The sequence below is a fragment of the Calonectris borealis genome, chromosome 2 (genome assembly GCF_964195595.1).
Source record: "Calonectris borealis chromosome 2, bCalBor7.hap1.2, whole genome shotgun sequence".
Lineage (NCBI taxonomy): Eukaryota > Metazoa > Chordata > Aves > Procellariiformes > Procellariidae > Calonectris > Calonectris borealis.
Window position 1 is genome coordinate 28,803,202 of NC_134313.1, and position 19,635 is coordinate 28,822,836.

At 40.2% G+C, this 19,635-nt stretch overlaps 1 protein-coding gene across 1 annotated transcript in view; it reads right to left on the bottom strand.

Annotated features, from left to right (window-relative positions):
* The window catches only part of NECAB1 (N-terminal EF-hand calcium binding protein 1), a 69,777-nt gene that overhangs the window by 14,363 nt on the left and 35,779 nt on the right, over nt 1-19,635 (bottom strand). The window contains exons 6-7 of the mRNA XM_075141513.1: nt 6,503-6,639; nt 2,381-2,493 (exon numbers count right to left, since the gene is read on the bottom strand). Coding sequence (XP_074997614.1) covers nt 2,381-2,493; nt 6,503-6,639 — 250 coding nt within the window. The remainder of the gene's footprint in view (nt 1-2,380; nt 2,494-6,502; nt 6,640-19,635) is intronic.

The window sequence follows — 19,635 nt, forward strand, 5'->3', positions numbered from 1 at the left end:
AGACTCTATAGCTGATTTAATAACATTAACTGGATGTCCCTTGCTGTCGGAGTGACCAGGGGTCGGAGTGGGAGGCGATCCCAGAGTAATGATGAGTCCCAATATGGGTATGATCATTCTCGTTTATTTCAAAATACTGCGCTACTTTTATAAGCCAGCCACACTAACACGCGCACCTACGAATCCTCTATTGGTTTACAGTCAGCAAGCACACGAATCTTAATATACACAGACTGGTCAAAAGCAGATGTCCACGCGAACGCTTTCCCTGCCTGCATTCCATTACCTAATCTACTGATAGTTACATTCCTCAGCCTGCTTCCCTATTCTGCTATCGCTTCAGAGACTCTAAAACTACAATTGCTCTTTAGCAACCCTTTGCCTTATACTGTTGTTAACAAATCCTCAGTGCTTGGAATGTTCATAGGATGTCCGTTATTTAATAAAAATCCTTCCACACCTTGCAGCTAATGATCCTCCTTTACCTTTCCAACCAAACAGCGATCCTAGGTGCTTGATGAATTGCAGCAATATGATTATTAGGATTGATTCATCCTACATTAGATTTTTCTAGAATCAGATTTTGGTTTTGAGATGTGTAATTTATGCCTGTGGTGACTGCAAATTTTGACCAACTCAAGACTGATTATGTTTCATCATAACTTCCCTATGTTTGTTTTTCTCTCAAGTCATGGAATTCAGCAGCAGAGGAAAGACTAAAGACTCTGGATGTTAATTGTGTCTTGTCTCTTTATATGGATAGGACATGACCCTGTCAGAAGACTTCCTAGCTCTCCATCTCCACTGCAGTCACTCGTGACTGTATAATGACTTGATGTCATATAGTAAAGGTAAAGCTAGAAAATGTTGTCCTACAAAGGCACAAGCATCTCTGAGCCTCTCTAAAGTCTCTGGAAAATTTTGCTTTGCTGAAGACTCAAGAAAATTGTCTAACAGATGGAAAGGATAATAAGGGAGCAGACAGGTGCATTATGAGAGCAGTTCCTGGCATCACCTACAGTGTGAATGTGTACATAAGTGATTGCTCTAAGGAGAGAGGAAGGTTGTTTATCAGAAACTGAAGGTTTTTCAACACATGCTCTTGATATGCGCATTCATTAACCTACTTATTTTCCAGCTGAGAGTTCTTGTGGCACTTGGACTACGTTTTGACCAAACAAAGAAATCCTAATGCTGGGGACATACCACAGGTGTAATATGTAGAGGAGGCAGAGTGTGGCTTTACCTGAACAAGTACGAAGGCTAAAGAAGCGCTGGCTTGAGTGTTGAGTGCGTATACACACCTACAGCCTTACTGCGCATGTGGGCAGCAGGCAGTAAGGAGGACCAAGTGCCAAGACAAACACAAATCTTGTCTAGGAAAGTAGACAGCTGCTAGACAGCTATTAGAATAGCTGTGGAGAAAGATGTTAGCTCTTGAAAATTACACTAATACAGTAAGTGGGTTTGGTACAGTTTGCGTGTGTTTGGGTTCCCTCTGAACTCTGTGAATTAGGAACGCAGCAACAAGGCTACGTGAGCTTCCTTGTTATGAATGCCAGCAACTCCCAGCAAGGGACCAAACATCACCCTGCATCATTGCGCTGAATGAACAGCATCATTTGGTGAGTGGCAGAAAGTGAGTCATGAATGTGAGTGACAGAAGGGTCTTCAAAAGAGGGTTAAAAAGGAAGAGGTAAGCACGTGGCTGCAAGCAGTGAGATCTGCATGACTAGTCAAGAAGTGGGCTTGACCCATCACATACTTTGGTGTTTCAGTCATCTTCATGCCTTGATTCTGGGAGACATCACTAAGCCTGAAGATGCCTTCATTGCAGTCTCAGGCTTAATGTCACTGCTCCCAAAGAATCCCATTTACCAAAGTACCCCCTCACGTTTTCCAAAGCAGAAATGCTGTTTCAGATTTTTTTTGTATCATCTTAAATGAAATCTTTTTTTCCTTCAGGTTTTGTATTTTCCCTTTCTGTTTCTTGTTTGTTCCCCTCAGCTGAGATATAAATCATGACAGAGAACTTGATTCTGTATAAGTTATAGCCTTCACCTTTTCATTCTTATCTGCAGGCTACAAATATTACCTAAGAAATGTTGAATCAATCCACAGCCCCGAAATGATATCACAGTTTGGCCCATAATTATGTACTTACTTTATCAGTTCAGATCTATGGGTACATGTTTATTTTCCTTACAGTTTGAGCTAATAACTTTTATATTAAATTGAAGATTGATTTCTGTCAGTAGAGTATCTGAGTTAGTTCCATGGCTAAATTAAATTTTTGAGAGGAAGATGCATGTATATTTTTCTGTATATGTGTGTGTATGCGCACGTGTTTTAAATATCTTTAAAATGTGAAATACCATACCTGTGCTGAAATGCGGGCTATTTGGCAACAGGCTGTTGTTCCTCTGAAGCCTTCGTGCTGAGCGTTTTCCTGGCCATTGAATGGAGAGCACTTCTGGTTTTGTTGGATCTTGTCTGCACAGAAACACAGGAGACTTCATAAGGTAAAACACGTGGGAGAGCTCTCCTCTTTCCGTTCTCAGAAAATGTGCTTGTGTGTTCCCTTCTGAGTTAGAAAAGGAGAAATACCTATTGAGACCACTGAATTATTTTCCAGACTTTCCCTATTACTAATTAGTTGTGTTTAAGTTGCTAGTCATTAGAGAAGTAAAAAAAAAAAAGGAGGGTTAAGCTGGTGTAAACCTATCTTTTAGGGAGAGAAAACTCAAGGTCAGCATCTGTCCGTGATGTGGTTCTGACCTGACCTAAGGAACCATTCACACCGTTTCTTCATTCACGGGAGTTTCGTAGCATCTCTGCAAAGAAACTGGGGTCACAGAACAGCTAAAAGTGAGATACGAACTTTAAACATTGACCCCTTCAGCTTAAAGATTGACAAGAAAAACAGCAACATGCATCTGTCAATAAGGAGGGAAAACCGATGAGAATTAGCTAATATTGGATGGAGGACAGATACATTTCTGGGACCAGCATTGAAACATAGCAGATACAGAAATGACTTATGTTTGTACTGCGATGGCAGAGTCATTGAAGATTGAGAGTTTGTGTGAGGAGTGAAGGCTGTCTCTGCATGGTTCTTCTTCATCATCCAGCTGGAGAGCAATGAAGGATCAGGACTATGGTTAGTTTTGAACAGTTAGTTGGATGAGTGTTGCAAAGAGTATTAGACAGTAGTCTAAACACTTCAGTAAATAATTCCCAGGTCACTGCTTTGGAAAGCAAAGCTCTCTGGTCTCCTGAAGCACAGAATGAAGGCTCACCAAAAGCTCACACAGTATGTTAAGGAGATGTTTTAGGTTGGTATTTTCTGCAGCATAAAATCCCTTCACAGTAAGCTAAATTATAGCAGTTCCCCACTGTGAGCACTCTTAAATTAGTTTAGGAGTGTCTTAATGGGATTTTGATTCAGACAGTTTGCCCCTGAGTTAAGTTAAACATAACTGGAGATGATTTTACATAGGGACTGGGGCATCTGCACTAAGAACTAACTCATTTTCTCCAAAATAGGTGTTGTTAAAGTGCTGAGTTTGCCTGGCTTTTCCATTGCTACCTCAGAAAATGGGGAAGATGATATTTGGCTTAACAGTGTCACACCTCTTTCTCATTTTCTTTGCCATAAACCAAATTCACCATCCAAGAGGATATTTCTGAACAACTGCACTGATAAAACTGGAGAAAGAAGTCTCCACAATGCCCTACCAGACAGTCAATGCAGACGAGAAATCTGGCAGCAAAAGGGATGTTCATATCACCCAATTCTACGCACCCAAGTGAATAGTTTGGGTTACTCAGATGGTCTTTCTAGACCGTATTTCTACAGAGGCTGTCCTAAAAGGCAAGTCAGAGAAGAAGTCAATGATTACTCCAGAGGATGTAAGAGCACCTGACTTAGGCTCCAGCTCTGAACTGAACATTCAAGACTTCTTTCTCTCCCATCAGTTGTGTGGGGAACCTGGAAAGACGTATGCATGAATGGAGGGGTATATATACCGTGCATACTCGGAGCACCCTCTGCCTTTTAAAACCTGTTTGATTCCTGTGGTCAAGCTGCTGGCACAAAACCCCAGTGTATTATTAACGTACTTCAGAGATCTCAAAACCAACAGCAAAACAAACAAGAAAATGACATTTCCAAATGAAAGAATGAAAAAGCAATGCATTTTAAAACATATGAAGTGTTGAGATCTTATTTGGCCGTGAAACACAACAGCTTGTATTTTGCTTTCCCCATCATCTTTAACAATAGCATACTGAGAAAAACAAATCCATAAAGCCAAGTACCTTTTCAAAAATGTTTTGATCCTTGATCCTACAAACCCTCATCTATGAGGTCATGGTATTAAATTCAGCTAAACCCCTTGGACGGATATAGGTTGCCCAGGTGACTGAGAGTTTATAGAGTTAGATATTAACTAATACTACAGCCCTATGTTCTAGGAAGAAGCTGTAACAAGCAAGAGCCTGGCTATTTCTCCTCTTAACATTGGGATCGTTGTGCAACCAGGAATGAAAAAGAATGGTAAAGCCGGAAGAAACAAACAAGGAGACAGTCAATGGTCTTAGTAATTTAAATGATCAAAGAAGGGGCATTCCACGGGCCAAGTGGGAGACTTGGCGTACACATAACCCAGGAATCGAGCACCGTTCTGTGACCATCTGCACAGGTCAAGGTCACTCCTCCTACCTGATCCTCAAGGCAGAACAGGGCACTCGTCTGAAAGCAAAGGCCGTGGCTCCAGCTGGGGGGCGTGCACCACCAGCGGTGGCTGGTGCCTCCACACAGACGGAGCTGCTGAAGGGAGAGGCTGCAGTGCAGACCTCAGACTGCAGGAAGTGCCTAGACCTCTCCACTGGGGCAAGGACAGGCCCCGGTGGTGGACCTCCTGCAGCAGGTAGCTGAACCTCAATCCATCCCACTCCTACCAGTTTGATGCCAGTGCCAGCAATAGATGCCTAGCGCCTGGAGAAAGATCACAGGTCAGCAGGAGAGCACCTGAAGAGCAGCACAAAGGAACTCCAGCCAGTAAGACAGCTTCATCGGGGGCCCAACTTAAATGCCTCTATGCAAACACACGTAGCATGGGGAATAAACAAGGAGTTAGTGATGTGCGCACGCCTGCAGGGCTACGATCTTACTGGCATCATGGAGATGTGGTGGGATGGCTCCTGTGACTGGAGTGTTGGGATGGAGGGATACAGGCTCTTTAGGAAGGACAGGCAGGGGAGACGAGGAGGGGGTGTCGCCTTCTATGTCAATGACCAGCTGGAGTGCATGGAGCTCCGCCTGGGGATGGATGAGGAGCTGACCAAGAGCTTATGGGTCAGGATTAAAGGGAGGGCAGGGACAGGTGACATTATAGTGGGGGTCTGCTGCAGGCCACCCGACTAGGAAGACCGAGTGGATGAGGGCCTCTACAGACAGATAGGAACAGCCTCACATTCACAAGCCCTGGTCCTCACGGGGGACTTCAACCACCCTAATATCTGTTGGAGAGGCAACACAGAAGGGCATAAGCAATCTGGGAGGTTCCTGGAATGCATCGATGATAACTTCCTTCTCCAAGTGATAGAGGAGCCAATGAGGAGAGGTGCTATGCTGGACCTTGTTCTCACCAACAAGGAGGGGCTGGTGGGGAATGTGAAACTCAAGGGCAGCCTTGGCTGCAGTGACCAGGAAATGGTGGAGTTCAAGATCCTTAGGGCACCGAGGAGGGCGCACAGCAAGCTCACTACCCTGGACTTCAGGAGAGCAAACTTTGGCCTCTTCAGGGATCTGCTTGGTAGAGTACTGGGATAAAGCCCTGGAGGGAAGAGGGGCCCAAGAAAGCTGGTTAATATTCAAGGATCACCTCCTCCAAGCTCAGGAGCGATGCACCCCAACAAAGAGGAAGTTAGGTAAAAACGCCAGGAGGCCTGCATGGATGAACAAGGAGCTCCTGGGCACCGTGGTCAGGAACAGGTTGCCCAGAGAGGTGGTAGATGCCCCATCCCCAGAAACATTCAAGGTCAGGTTGGATGGGGCTCTGAGCAACCTGATGTAGTTGAAGATGTCCCTGCCCATGGCAGGACTAGATGACCTTTAAATGTCCCTTCCAACCCAAACTATTCTATGATTCCATGATTCTATGAATTTCAGAGCTCTTCACATTGCAGTGGTCTGGTTTCTGCATTTGATATTAAATAGTCAATGGATTTAAAAAGAAGTCAAAGGAGCAGAGCCTAGGATGTAACAAAATGGTCCTCCTACCTGCAGCCTACCACAGGATCAGATTGGAACCTGCTTGTATTCAATTTCAGGAAAACTCCTATTAGTGAGTTTCTATATGGAATAAAAAGTGTGTCCTTATTTCTCCCGTTATTCCCTACATCAGGTTGCTGGGTGAAATGTAAAATGGTCTTGGAGGTTCACGGTGACCCCACTTCTCACCCCCTTCACTGCAGCTGCTGCAGAGGGTTTGCTCACCTCTCCTGCCGAGTCTGCTCCTCCGTGGTTTCCATGGCACACTCCAGGGAGTTCTGGAGGGACTGAAGCTGGTTCAGTGTTTCCTTCAAAAGAAAGCGAGTCACAAACTGCTCCAAATTAGAAGCTTCCTGATAGTCCTAACAATTACATGAAAACAAAAAAAAAAGGTAAGGATTTGCCTACTAGGTTGGAAATATGTGAGGGAAGATTCAGACTTAATTCAGAAAGGAAGCAGCTTGGATGTTTTCATGCTTATACATGCAAACCACATAAGCAACCTTTATGTTTCTGGACAAAAAGACCTCTGAATTTCCAGGTATAGACACTGATCCCACCCAAGCCGAGGCAGGCCCAGGTACACAGTGGCACAACATAGTTTCTACTCAAAAAAAACCTTTTCCGTACGTTTCTTAGCTCCAGTTGATGGCAGTACCACATTACTTCTTAAGTATGGAAAAGCCAAGATATGGTTGACAACTGCAGAAGTGAATTTAAAGTTTGTATTCAAATCCATTCTTGTTAAAAGATGTTTATCTAGCTCACTGGCCTGTCTCTGACAGTGATTATGGGAATAGTCTTTGAGCAGGGCACGTACTTAGTGATACTGCCCTGGAAAACTCCACCAGCAGTTTGGCTGAAAGACTGCCTGTGCCAGAGAGATTGCCTTCTGAATTTAACAGTCTTTGACTGACTTTTGTTCCTTTAATTTGTTTAATTATTTTTGAAACCATATATCTATATATTTCACAATTACATGAAATGCATCTAAATGTTCTTTGAGTGGGAGCTTGGTTATTAGAAAAGTTTGCAGCTGTATCTAGCAGTCTGTAATGGTTCTTTGTGTAACAACATTTTGAATATATTTTATGTGTTCAAAAATATTTATGCCTATTTTGTGTAGATAATTTCAGAAACAAATTTTTATGCCTGCTCTCTCCTTGGCCCAATGAATCATATTTCCATGGATGGGGTCAACTTTAACATTTCTGGCAATCCCAGATCTGCAAAACCCAGTTCTGCAGTGACATGCAGGTAATGCTGTGTGAGGGGCATCACCCATACGATAATATAAACACCTTCTTTGTTGTTTTCTCGTTAATAAATGTTATAGAGAGAATAGAGCAGACCTCTAGAGCCTCTGCTTACTGTGTAGAGCTCCCATCAGGAACAGAGAAGGAAAATGGACTTCCTTCTCTTAAACTTCGAATGAATTTGTTGGCTCCTACTCCAATGAAAGTATGCTGGTATCCATTTTTCCTATGCCCTAAGTCTGCTTATGTGTACAGAAAACCCATTCAGCTGATCTTGAAAGCGTTTGGGTACAATTCCATCTAAAATGGTTTCACAAAATATGAGGCATATTGAATGAAAGATTTCTCTAGTCACCACATCTGAAGATAGATGATGGTCTGTTATCTCCAAGATTTAAAGAAAACTTGTTTGAATGCTGTTGCCTCCTAGCTGAGAACCCATTTGACTATTTTTGGCTACACTTACGGGTATTTAAGCTCTTCTCTGTTCTTCCCAATGTGAATTACAGCTGAAATGCCTTTTTGACTTCTCTTAGAGTTTTTGCATGTATGTGTTTGCAATCAGAACACAAATATAGGATGTTTTGAAATTTAAATGTAAAACAAAAGATTGTAAGGCAATAGCTTTAAAAGCATTTGGCTCTCATATGAGAGCAATCTATTCACAATATATGTTATTAAGTTAACTCTTGTTGGAGGACTTCTGCTACAGAAATCTCAGATGTTAAACCACCCATGAATCATCAGAAGTTACTTATGTAGCCCAGGAGCTTCATGGTCTTCTATATTTACTTCTTCTGTCTTCAGATTAATCAGGTGTGAGCCATTCTCCAACAAATAATTTCTTATTTATACATCTTTAAAATAGATATTCATGGGAGATTGTCTCTCTACCTTTTGAGTGAATACCTGCGACTCACACCAGTCCTATAAATAACATTTATAGCAACCTTTATGAATACTAAATCTTATTACGCAATAGGAAAGCTGATTTTTTTTCTTCTTCTAAATTGTCTCCATTGTAACTGATTTAAAACTTTGGTGCACCTGACAGAGATCATTTAATTTCCAAAAATTTTGATTCTCTGTGGCGTGTTAGAACAACGTGTGCGAATCTGTGTAGCATGGGCAGGTAAATAAAACCCTGCAGTAGAAATCCAGGGTATGTTTTAATTTTTCAGCTTTCGCCAGTGCTTTTGGAAATAAGTGAACAAAACATGACAGAGATGACCATTTCTTGTAAGTTTTTGAATTTCAAAGCAATCTCACAAGAGTGTTTTAAAATTCTGGGCATCCAGAAAGTAAATGCTACAGATACCTCCATATAGCTTCCTGCTCATAGTCATAGTAAATCTGATACCGGCATGCTGAATTACAACTTAAAATGTACATCAATACTGTTTCATTTTACAAACTGTTCAGGTGGGCCCTCACTGATGGGGGGGTTAATAAACATTAACTGTGTAATACTTGCTACTGTCTGAGGCTGGCTGCTTTTGGACTCGTTCAGAAATGCTTTCGTGCATCTGAAAGTTATTAAGGTTTTTCTCATCAGAACTACTCCAGGTTTGTGCATTGCACCAGGATTTAGTCTTTTTTCTTCCTGTTCTGTTGTCCCATAAGTTCAATATTTAAAGGCTTCCCTATGGAAAAGGTCCTTGTGATCTTTAAATATAGCTTAGAGTTGCCTTATCTTATAGGTAGGCAGGATGTTAACATCGTCTGTGGGAGTCTAGAATTATCAAAGACTCTTTCCTTATGTGTATTTTAGCCAAACTTGGTGTTTACAGCTCTTCTATGCGGAATTACTTAACTCTCTTAATGCACCCAGTTGGGCAAATGGCTACTCAACACTTTTCTTTAAATAATGGCTCTGAGGCCACCAATTCTGAGCTCACTACTCCTACCTGTCCTTCTAAAATTCTTTGAAAATCATGGAGGAAGGTGTTCAGCATATATAAATTGTCAGTATTATTATAATTTAAGTCATGGAGCGAAAAAGATTGTCCATTACAATTCAACTTAAACCTCAACTCCAGCTTTCAGCAATGAGGAATTACCAGCCATGCTTTTTTATCGTTTCGCCACTCTACTTCGTACAGAAAAGTGCCTTCATTTGCATTTTATTAAAGGCACATTGGTACAAGATTCCACTAGAAGAAAGAAAATGTTAATTCTGAATTAAGAAAAATGTGTATCAAGTTATTAAGTGTATATTATGGTAGAATCAGCTTAACTGGCATGCGCAGTATTTGTATTGTCAATATAATGTGCCACCAGTTAACAGCGGGACCCACTGATGGCGTTGGCACGTAAACTAGAAAAATGGCCTTTTCTTGAATTTCATTAGCTGTATAAATTATTGTTCATTAGCATATACATTATACTGCACACTAGTTTGGGCAGTCCAGATGAAATAAGTCTGTGTTAACATATCATTCTTCTTGTTAGTTTTACTGATTGTGAGTGAATTAGGGTAATTTTCCACTTCTTCCTCATCAAGAGACAACTGTATGACCTTTGTATGCAGCTAAGATTTGAGTTTCCATTAATGCAACTGAAAATACACATAATTAGTTATTTCCCTGTGGAAAATGTCACCGTGGTCTTTAAAACTGGCTTACGGCTATCTTAAAAGCTGCAGAAGAGGTTCTCCTTTTATAAAGGCGGAGGAGGCAGGGCTCCTCCTAAGGGAGTCCACATCTCAGCGACACCACAGGTTCAGCGACTCTCTTGATCCTCTCGAGCCCTGGTGCCAGCCCCAGTCCTCTCCCCTTGGGTGACCTGTCACCATGCTGATCCACTTATCAGAAGAGCAGCTCCTTGAGATGGAGAAGGAGGGAGATACCTGTGTTTGCTTACTTGGGGCAAGCAAACTAAACTTGGTTGGGACAAAAAATGACTCTGAAATCTCTCAGAAGGGGTGAGAGCTTAGCTCCACAAACTTAGTGGGAAAGGATGTCTGGCTGTCACCTAGTCCAAGCCCCTGTTCAGAGCAGAGCCAACTTCAAAGCTAGTTCAGGCTGCTTGGGGACAACGTCAGCTGAGTTTGGAACATCTTCAAGGATGAAGATTACACCATCTCTCTGGTCCACTGTTGCACCACCCTCTCTGTGAAAAGTATTTTCCATAGCCTAGTCAGCATTTTCCCTTCTGCAAGCTGTAGCCGTTGCCTCTTGTGCTTTTGCTATGCACCCCTGAAAAAGACAATGTTGTTTTGTCTTCTCTATAACCCTTCTTTAGACAGTAGAATTACATCTTGTGTCAGCTTCTTCTCCAGGCTGAACAAACCTGGTCCCCTTGGCCTCTCCTTTCTATATTGCTATTTTGCTATGTAGTACTTTATGTTACATAACACTTTATAACTTATTTATTTGTACTTTATTTTATTTGTTACATTACTTATAATAGTTATTTATTACTGTTATATCACTTTACAATTTTCTGTTTCCTATTTTACATGTCGTATCAAAATAATTTCATAAAAATTATTTATGCTTATCTTTACAGAAAATACCCCCAAGGCAACTGAAAAGTAGTTATCTTTGAGTAAAACTCAGTAAGGAATAATCTATTTAAATTTCCCTTGATCATGGAACGTCTCCTGCCCTGTGTGTTTAGATCCTACATGAGTGGGACAACACCCTGGGTTACAACTTTAAATTGAGGATATTAAATTAGTCAGAATAACTGTACCAAAATGAAAAAGAATTCAAGCCTTTTTCATTTCAATCACTAAGATCTAATTCTTCAGACTGTAGGACGGAGTCAGAACAGAGTGAGAATAAAATCATAATTTCAACAGAAGCCAGATCCAGAGATGCTCACTGTGTTGACTTCACACAAACACAATTTTTACAGAATCCTCGTTGTAAGAGTGAGCAAAGGCATAAGATACCAAACTATTAAATAGATTCAATTTCAATTTTAGAGTGTGGCACAAACTTTACAAGTTTATCGAAGTATTATGTTTGGAATAAATTACATGTTTAAATTCTGCCTAGAGAACTGGAACAGTGACAGTCTCTACTAACCACTTGCAGGGCTGACATAAGAGCAGTGAAATAAAATAAGCAGCCATGGGTGACTGCAGGAGAATATTGACATACATTTGTAATAGTGTCCATCAGAACAGCACAAGTCTACCACTCTCCTTTATGGGGATTATTGAAGAAGCAATATACTCTTATTGCAATGATAGTATGTACAAAATTCATGCATGGATAAAAAGTAACTCCTATTTAACTGCTATTAAGTGCACTATGTAGCTTAGAGACAAGAAACTCTGTTTTGGCCGTGTTTTGTATCAGCAAGTAGCAGGGACATGTGTAATGCCATTGCTCCTGGGAGAAGGTTGTAAGAATACAAGGAAAGTATCAAAGCTGTTGATGGTTTTGATAGGTATCAACAGGAGAATGGCTAGGTTAAATGTTTCTTTTTCTGCTGTCAAGTTATTTCTATACACTTTTATGTTTGAAGGTATGGATATTAACTTAATTAAGGTTTTGGGTTTTTTTTAAGTTCTGACTATTTAACACATCTTCTCTGCTACCAGCAAAAATTTGAGCATTGTCTCTTTCTGACCCAGTAGGTGCAAGACTTCCATAAAAAAGATCAAAGAAGTTCCCAAGAGTTTTCATTACTCTGATAAGGAGCTTGGAGGAAAGGGGTGAATCTCTGGAATATCCTTGCACTACTGCTCAGAATTCATCGCTTGCAGCTTTTTGAATTTATCTGCGTTTGACTTGACTTGCACTAATAGTCACGATCTTAAATAAATTTTATAGATAGAAAATCCTATGAAATGGAATTCCAAAACCTCATTTAATAATGTCCCTAGATAAAAATAGCTGTTTATTCATAGGGTCCTCTCTGCCTTGTAGCAGGGTGCAACTGGTGATATATTTAGCACTGTCACCAGCATTCCTTTCTTCAGCTGAGTTTACAGATGAACAGTTGAGTACATGGATTTATGCAAAAAGCATCCAGACTCCAGTTCTAACCACTGGCAAGTCTATCTCATCAGAAATTAGGGAATGATAAAAAAACAACCCAAAGAATTTAGGTCAAGTCATCCATGGTCAAAAGAAAGAATGTTCCGGATGGGTCTCTTTAGGAATTTACAGACTGCATTTAATAAGTTTTCTAGCTATTTTAGCTAGAAAAAGTAGAATATGAGAAACAACTATGCCTGCAAATAGGAACAGTTCTTAAAAGCCTAGTGCAGCTGGAGCTCAGTAACAGTTCATTTATTGCTCTGATATTTTGATGTTACTACTTTTTATCCCTTTGTTGAGTTCTGATTACTCAAAAAGGATTGCTTGAAAAATTCCCACCAAAATTTTAACATGATAAAGCTTTGAAATTTAAACAACACAAAAATGCATTGAAGGCATCTGCTTTACTCCACTTTTTTCTATTTTTAATGAAAAACCTCTGACAATTCTTCAGAGTTCAGTCAAGAAAGTCCAGTCTTTAGGACTTTCTTTGGCAATTGCTTTAGAATCCTCTCTTATTTCATAGATCTAATGTTGAACACTGTTAATATTTTAGAGGGGTATGTTTGGTCTAATATTAGAGTTGAATGAAATGCCTGTGAGAAATGGAGGTGGGAGCGGCACCATACCTGTCTTTGAATGAACAGTATGTAGGAAATTTTGAAATTATTGCTATTTTTTTCTTAGAATGAAGAATGGAACTATTTTTAGACTAAAAGAATCTTCTTTTGTTCTTCTTTCGGCCAAAAAATCCATGCATTTTTTTCTGCAACATAGCCAATATCTGCCTGGAAGGGTAGAATGTTTTTTTCCTCCATTCAATTTTGTATTCCTGAGGCTGGGCACTGGCAGTGCAGGGCACGTAATGCCTAATCTGTAGGCAGCCACATCTTTTATTGGTTTTCTGGTTCTGCCTTTCCCTTTGTCTCCTCTGTGAAAAGCATGAATTTACAGCAAATCTTTCAACCCTCATTCCCCTCCATGGTATTAACTTACGACATCCATGCAAGTGGTGCCCAGCCACTGAAGGTACCTGAAGATAGCTGACAGGATGTGAAAACACACCATTAATGCAAGAAAGACAAATCCTGAGTCTGCAGTTTGCTTGACTAGTTGGATGATAAATATTCTGAGAGGGTGTGTTCCGGTGTGGAATTCAGAAAGGACCCACTCTTTGTGAAACTCTCTTCTTCATCTATATCTTTTAATCACTATCTTACATCTTCTAAACAATTATGAGAATCAAACCCCCTACTCACTCTAATGGAAGGAGATACAATATATGTCCAATTAAACTAGTGCAATAGAGTTAACTGCCATTAAAAAACAGCCTGAAGCAATCAAATATACAGGAAGAATTAACTGTGTGCAGTTAAGAAATACATTAGATTGCAGCAGTTTTGTCAGCTGGCTTACAGTATTAAGTATTAATCATTGCATACTGCAGAATGTACCACTGCTGCTCTTTATGTCTTGGACTTCATCTATCTTCCTTCTGTGTTTTATGTAATCTTCATCCTGAACAGTTTTCTATTTCTTTGTAAGGAATAGTAAAATGAGTGACTCCTTTTTGTTCTGGCTTTTCATTTCCAGTGGAATCTGTATATTTTGTCCACTTCAAAACAGCAAGATGGGAGACGGCTATGGTATTTTAGACTGATGCTGACCTGAAAAAAAATTAGTGATGAATGCAAGGAACAAGCGAACCGGATTCAAAGCCAATGCACAAAAATTAATAATCAGGATAAACTGAGTAATACCTGCCTTAAACTATTGTTTGGCAGCAGCAATTCATTACATTCATTCTGCAAAAGGTGCATTTGTGAAAAGTGCAATTTCAAAGAGAACAAGACTGGATTCTGTGGAAACTGTTAATAAATTCTAATCATGTGCAAAAATTGGTGCCAGCCAATTTAATACAGATCTTGAGAAAACAAACAAAAAACCAATTTAAAACATTTTTGCTCAAACAGAATGTTAGTTGTGGAACTCTATTGCTGACATATCCTTGTCTAGCTTTTTTTTTCAGTTATTTTGTTTTGTGATATAATTTACATAATCGCTACTGTTACTATTACTCAAATATGCAATTAAAAAAATCTAGATATTCTAGTTTATAATGGGTATCAACTCTCCAGAGTGCAGTGATTTACATAATTACTATAAATGCACCATCAGTAACTAAATTGCATGTCCCTATGTTACTCTTTCAGCTCCTATAATCTTCTCTCTTACTTTGACTGGCTCCCATTTTTAGACTACTCAAGACATTTTCCAGTAATAACAAGGCTGGACTGACTTCACTTAGCTTTGGGGTTTTTTTGAGCAAAGCAGAAAAATGAATGATTTCATAGGAGCAAAGAATTAGACATGTTGTGTCAGTCACTGAATCCAGCATCTTGCTGCTGCACACCATGCACTCCTCTTTTCTATGTTTTTGCAAGCAACATGTAGAAACCAGTTAGTTTTTTTTGCCCCCAGATGCTTGGAAGGCTATTCCAGAACTTGATTGCTCTATTGAATACGAATTATCTTTCATTTCCATCCTAAACTCAATATGTTTATGTTTTGCATATTTAAATGCTGAGTATAAAACACTCATGGTTACTGCTGGTTAAGTGGTGTTTGCTAGTTCACTGAGGCTGATTCCCAGCTATCACAGACAGATCATTTGATGTCCTTCATAAAATAGTTGCAAAGGAGGGAAGAAAGTCTCTCCAAAGCAAAGAACATGAGACTTTAAAGTCTGAAAAGGAGAAATTTTGCGGTGTCCCATCCTTCGTTTCCTACATTTGCCTGCCATTCCTTTCCATAGAAGCCTGCAGTGCTTTTGTCTCCAGAAGAACTGTACCTCTGTATTTACCGGAGGAGTGTGCACTCAGAGGTCCTCTCTCTCTCGATTCAGTTTTGAAAAAGTGTATGTTAACTATTCTAGCCAAAGCACTTTCTGGCTCTCATCTATGGAAGAAAGATCTTGCTGTCCTTTTTGAGGAAGAAAATAGATGTAAAGAAATTGAATGAGGACAATGAAATAAGGATGATGCAAATACAACACAGAAGAACAGATTAAGGGGAGAACTTCAATATTTGTTTAAACAACTTCTTACTGTGCTGACAGTCCTTCCTGGTTATTTTGACGTTCCCTTAACTTCAGATTTTAGTTTCTCATTTTGTTGTTCATAAATGCTTTCTATCGGCTGTACAAAAGTCCTACCCAAGTCCATCCAGGAGGCTGCTGTTGCGTTATAGTTATTGGATTTGCGCTTCAGATATAAAGTTACATAGGGTCAAGCTCCACTCTTACTCACTGGATCAAAGTTTCATCTTACAAGCACTGTTAACAGTCACTTGGCCACCAGCCAGATGTGGTTAGACTTTCACCAACACTGCAGCACAAACTGCCCCAGGGAGCAGGGGCTTAAAATCATCTGAACTGGTCCCTGCTTCCTCCCAAGCCTCTGCTGCCAGCCTTCACTGTGCGGGTGCTAGTGCCAGTGCCAGTGGGGACACATGGGCATCAGTCCTTGCTGGAAAATGACCCCATGCTGTTGGAAAAAAGGGAAGGCAGGAGGCAGGAGGAGAGGAGAGTGCTCTTCAGTTGGTGAAAAAAAGTGAACTTCAAATGGGTGTTATGACTTCGATAAAAGGCACTGTTGCATCAGGGTAAGCCATGACCAGCTCTTCCTCTGTGAGGCAGTTCCTCTGGGAAAAACCCTTCAGAGACCTCAGAGCTATTCAAGTACCTGAACTGGAGTCTGGTGCCCTACGGAGACCCACCAGGTTTCCAGCTGCTGCCCCAGAAGGGGGTCTCCTCCTGCCCCTGGGTCTCCTGGAGGTCCTGTGTCCTATTTGTCAGGCCTGTGCAGACATCTTGGACAACCTTGAACACCCCAGGTTTTCTAAAAAAACACTAGATGCCTGTTTAAACCCCTGAATACTTCTATATTGCCAACTTCATTTCATAAGAAAATTACATTTTTGGTGATTAAATGAGCTTTTGCTAGTTTACTAAGTACAGAATAGTTCATCACCACCAGCAGGTTGCATTTGCAATAAACTATAGCAATACCAGAAATAAAAATGATAGAGCAAAACTTGTTCTTACTGAATAGCTGACAAATAGCAACAATTTTATAGCTTGATAACTTGAGGAAGACTTGTTCTTTAGTCTGTAAGTTTCTGATTTTCAGTATTCACAAGCCAATAGAACCAAGATGTCAAGCACCTTAAAAAAACTGGTCTATTTTTATCTATCTACATCATTACTCAGTGACAAATTTTATTTTCTGTGCTGTGGGTTGCAAGGTTTCTCTTCATTGTATTTATATGTGACTGCAAGCTACAGAATGTAATAAAAATGCAGCTTGCTGAAAATGTTATGTTTATTTGGGTAATAAAAAAGTTAAGATTAAATATTTTAATCAAATATGCTTCTGTGCTTTGCTAGAAAAAATGTCGGAGAAAAAAGGCTTAACAAAACAAGCCTTCCAATGCATTTGTAAAGTTTTGCCGAGTCTTTAATTTTTAATGCTTCCTGTACATAAGATGAAGAAGAAATGAGATAAACAGAACTAACCCAGCTTGTACTTTGATCAGGAAAATATCAACGTGGCAGGTACAAGAAAAACAACTGACACCAACATCTGTCCTCACCACTCCTGTATAAGCAACTCATCCAGACTCTCCATCCTGAGGAAAGAGATGATCAAATAGCAAATGCCGTAAGTCCCTCTAAAAATCCTCAGATACGTGTTTCCCTTCCTTGTGTAAGGATAAAACACAAGAGACCAGTACCAAAACAGTCGCTTCCCCAGCATCCTTTGGTAAGATGTCTTCTGTATTAAAAGTATGCTGCCTGCAAATGCAATTCAGTCTTTTCCCTGCTGAAAGATGTTCCTTGCCATATCTACTTCTCTGCATTTTTAGCTTAGCACCTTCCCTTCAAGCGATGGAGCATGAACCACTCCTACACCACCGAGGGCTTCCTGCCTTCCCAGGAGATATTTAGTTTGGATAGGCTGGAGGGATCTGGCCCCAGAACGGTGAAACGAAGTCTGGTTTCAAAGTTTCTTGAACCTGCTAACACACTGGAATGTTTTCTCCCATAGATGACTCGATATTTTCACTTTCAGATAGCACAGGACTGGAAGACTGGAGAAAAACTCAGTTCAGGAAAGCTGACAACCCTTTCAAACCACAGAGGGCAATAAAGTACACAGAAATTATGCTGCGATTAACTTGCAGGAGACAGTTATCTGCTCATCTGTTGGGTTAAGAATATCTACATGTGGAAATAATTTGGAGTGATGGGGACAATTTGGTTGATTTTGATTTAAATCCAGGAGTCTGTAGCCAAGCCAAATTCCAGTTGCTTTTGGCGAGAGATCTTTCTGACTAAAGACTGAACAGGTTGGAAATATTTGTAAACAAAACCCAAGGTATTTGTTCATTAATGCATGTAATTTTCAAAACTGAAACAAGACAACATGAAGAGTCAAATCTATTTCATGTGCAAAAGCTACTTGGTGCACACTTTTGTACTAGATTGACAGATATGAGTCAAATAATGCCACACACTTTGGTGTTATCAAACTTAGATTAATGTACACCAAAAAGTAAAGAAAAGTACATTAAATTATATTTAGGGTTTTTTTAATTTCTAGTTCTGTTTATAGCTGGAATAAGAAGGGTTTATAGATTAGGTATTTAGATTTTTCAGATATTCTGATCCACTGTTTTCGTTGAAGACTGACACATCTTCCTTCTCTGGGGTTTCCTTGGAAACTGAAGCTGAACATTTTTTCTAGGGCTCGAATTCCACAGCTGCCTCTCGTGCAAAGTACCTACTGTGTACAGACAACATGAATTAGTAGGAAAGCAGGGATTTTCTAGAGGAAGAACTGAGTGGTGATTGTTCATCTGACTCTAAACTGGATAAATAAAATGAATGAAGTACCAAGTTGCTCCTTTTCCCCCCCGAATATTTAAGACTGAATGAGCTCCCTACCTGAAGTGGCATGCACTCTGGGAAAGTTTAGCAGAGACTGATAGTTAGAGGCGCTGAGCTTTCTGCAATCTGAAAAGTCAGAGGGGATGGAAAGCTCACGGCAAACCTGAGGACTGGGTCCGTAATCAGCCCCATGTTCTGCAGGGTGGAGTTCAGGTTCAATCTGAGAAGTTTTTACTTTTGGTTTTTAATAGGAGAATTTGGTCCTTGGAAATTTGGTCCTGGTCACTGGAAACTGACTCAGCGACTGTAGATACACCATGTCTTTCTAGCTCTCAAAGTGTAGGTCTTCATTTCTGGGCTTTTTTTTCTATATATGAATTTTCCAACTAGATGATGGCTTAGAAGATCGTAATAAATGCTCCTATTGCTCAGTGACTATTTAAGGGACTAGGTGGCTGCAATGGCAGGCAATGACGGTTTTATTGTGCACTGGGAGGGGAAACCCAAGCCTTGCTCTGCATACATGCCCATGGCCATTCATAACTAGACCACCCGTTTCTGAGTACCTTCTTGTTTGAGCTGCAGAGTCAACTGGAGCTAGGAGCTACATCATGTAGTGTGTGTCACTAGTGATGAATATCATTTATCCATGCTATCTCAATATGCTAACTAGCTTTTGCTCCACCTCCAGCTCTGATTTTAGGTGGATGTATTCCAGATTTTAGATATTAGCTTTCAGCAAAAGCTTGGACTATTTAAGATGGAAATTTTATTATTTGCACTCCAATGATTTATCAGGTAGTCAGGTCACATAACCTATCTGTTTCCTGAGAACTGAGTTCCTGTTGTGAATAATGCCGAGTTTGAATTGAGAATTTAATTTCCATACAAAGCCGTAGTTGCTGGGCATATCCTTGGCAGAAAGCTCTATTTTAGAATATTTGAGGACACTTTTTTTGTTTGACTGTGTTCACACACTGTGTCTACTAATTGGAATTAAAAGTATTTTTTCCAGTGTTAGCCTTGCTCTAGTTCTGCCACCTCTAACGAATAGTCAGTTGGGATATTCCTGAAAGAGAGAAAACCCATTAAGCTTGAATCTTCAGTCAAGAAAATAAAATTCAAAGAAATTGTGGTGTGGGCTTTTTTTTAGAT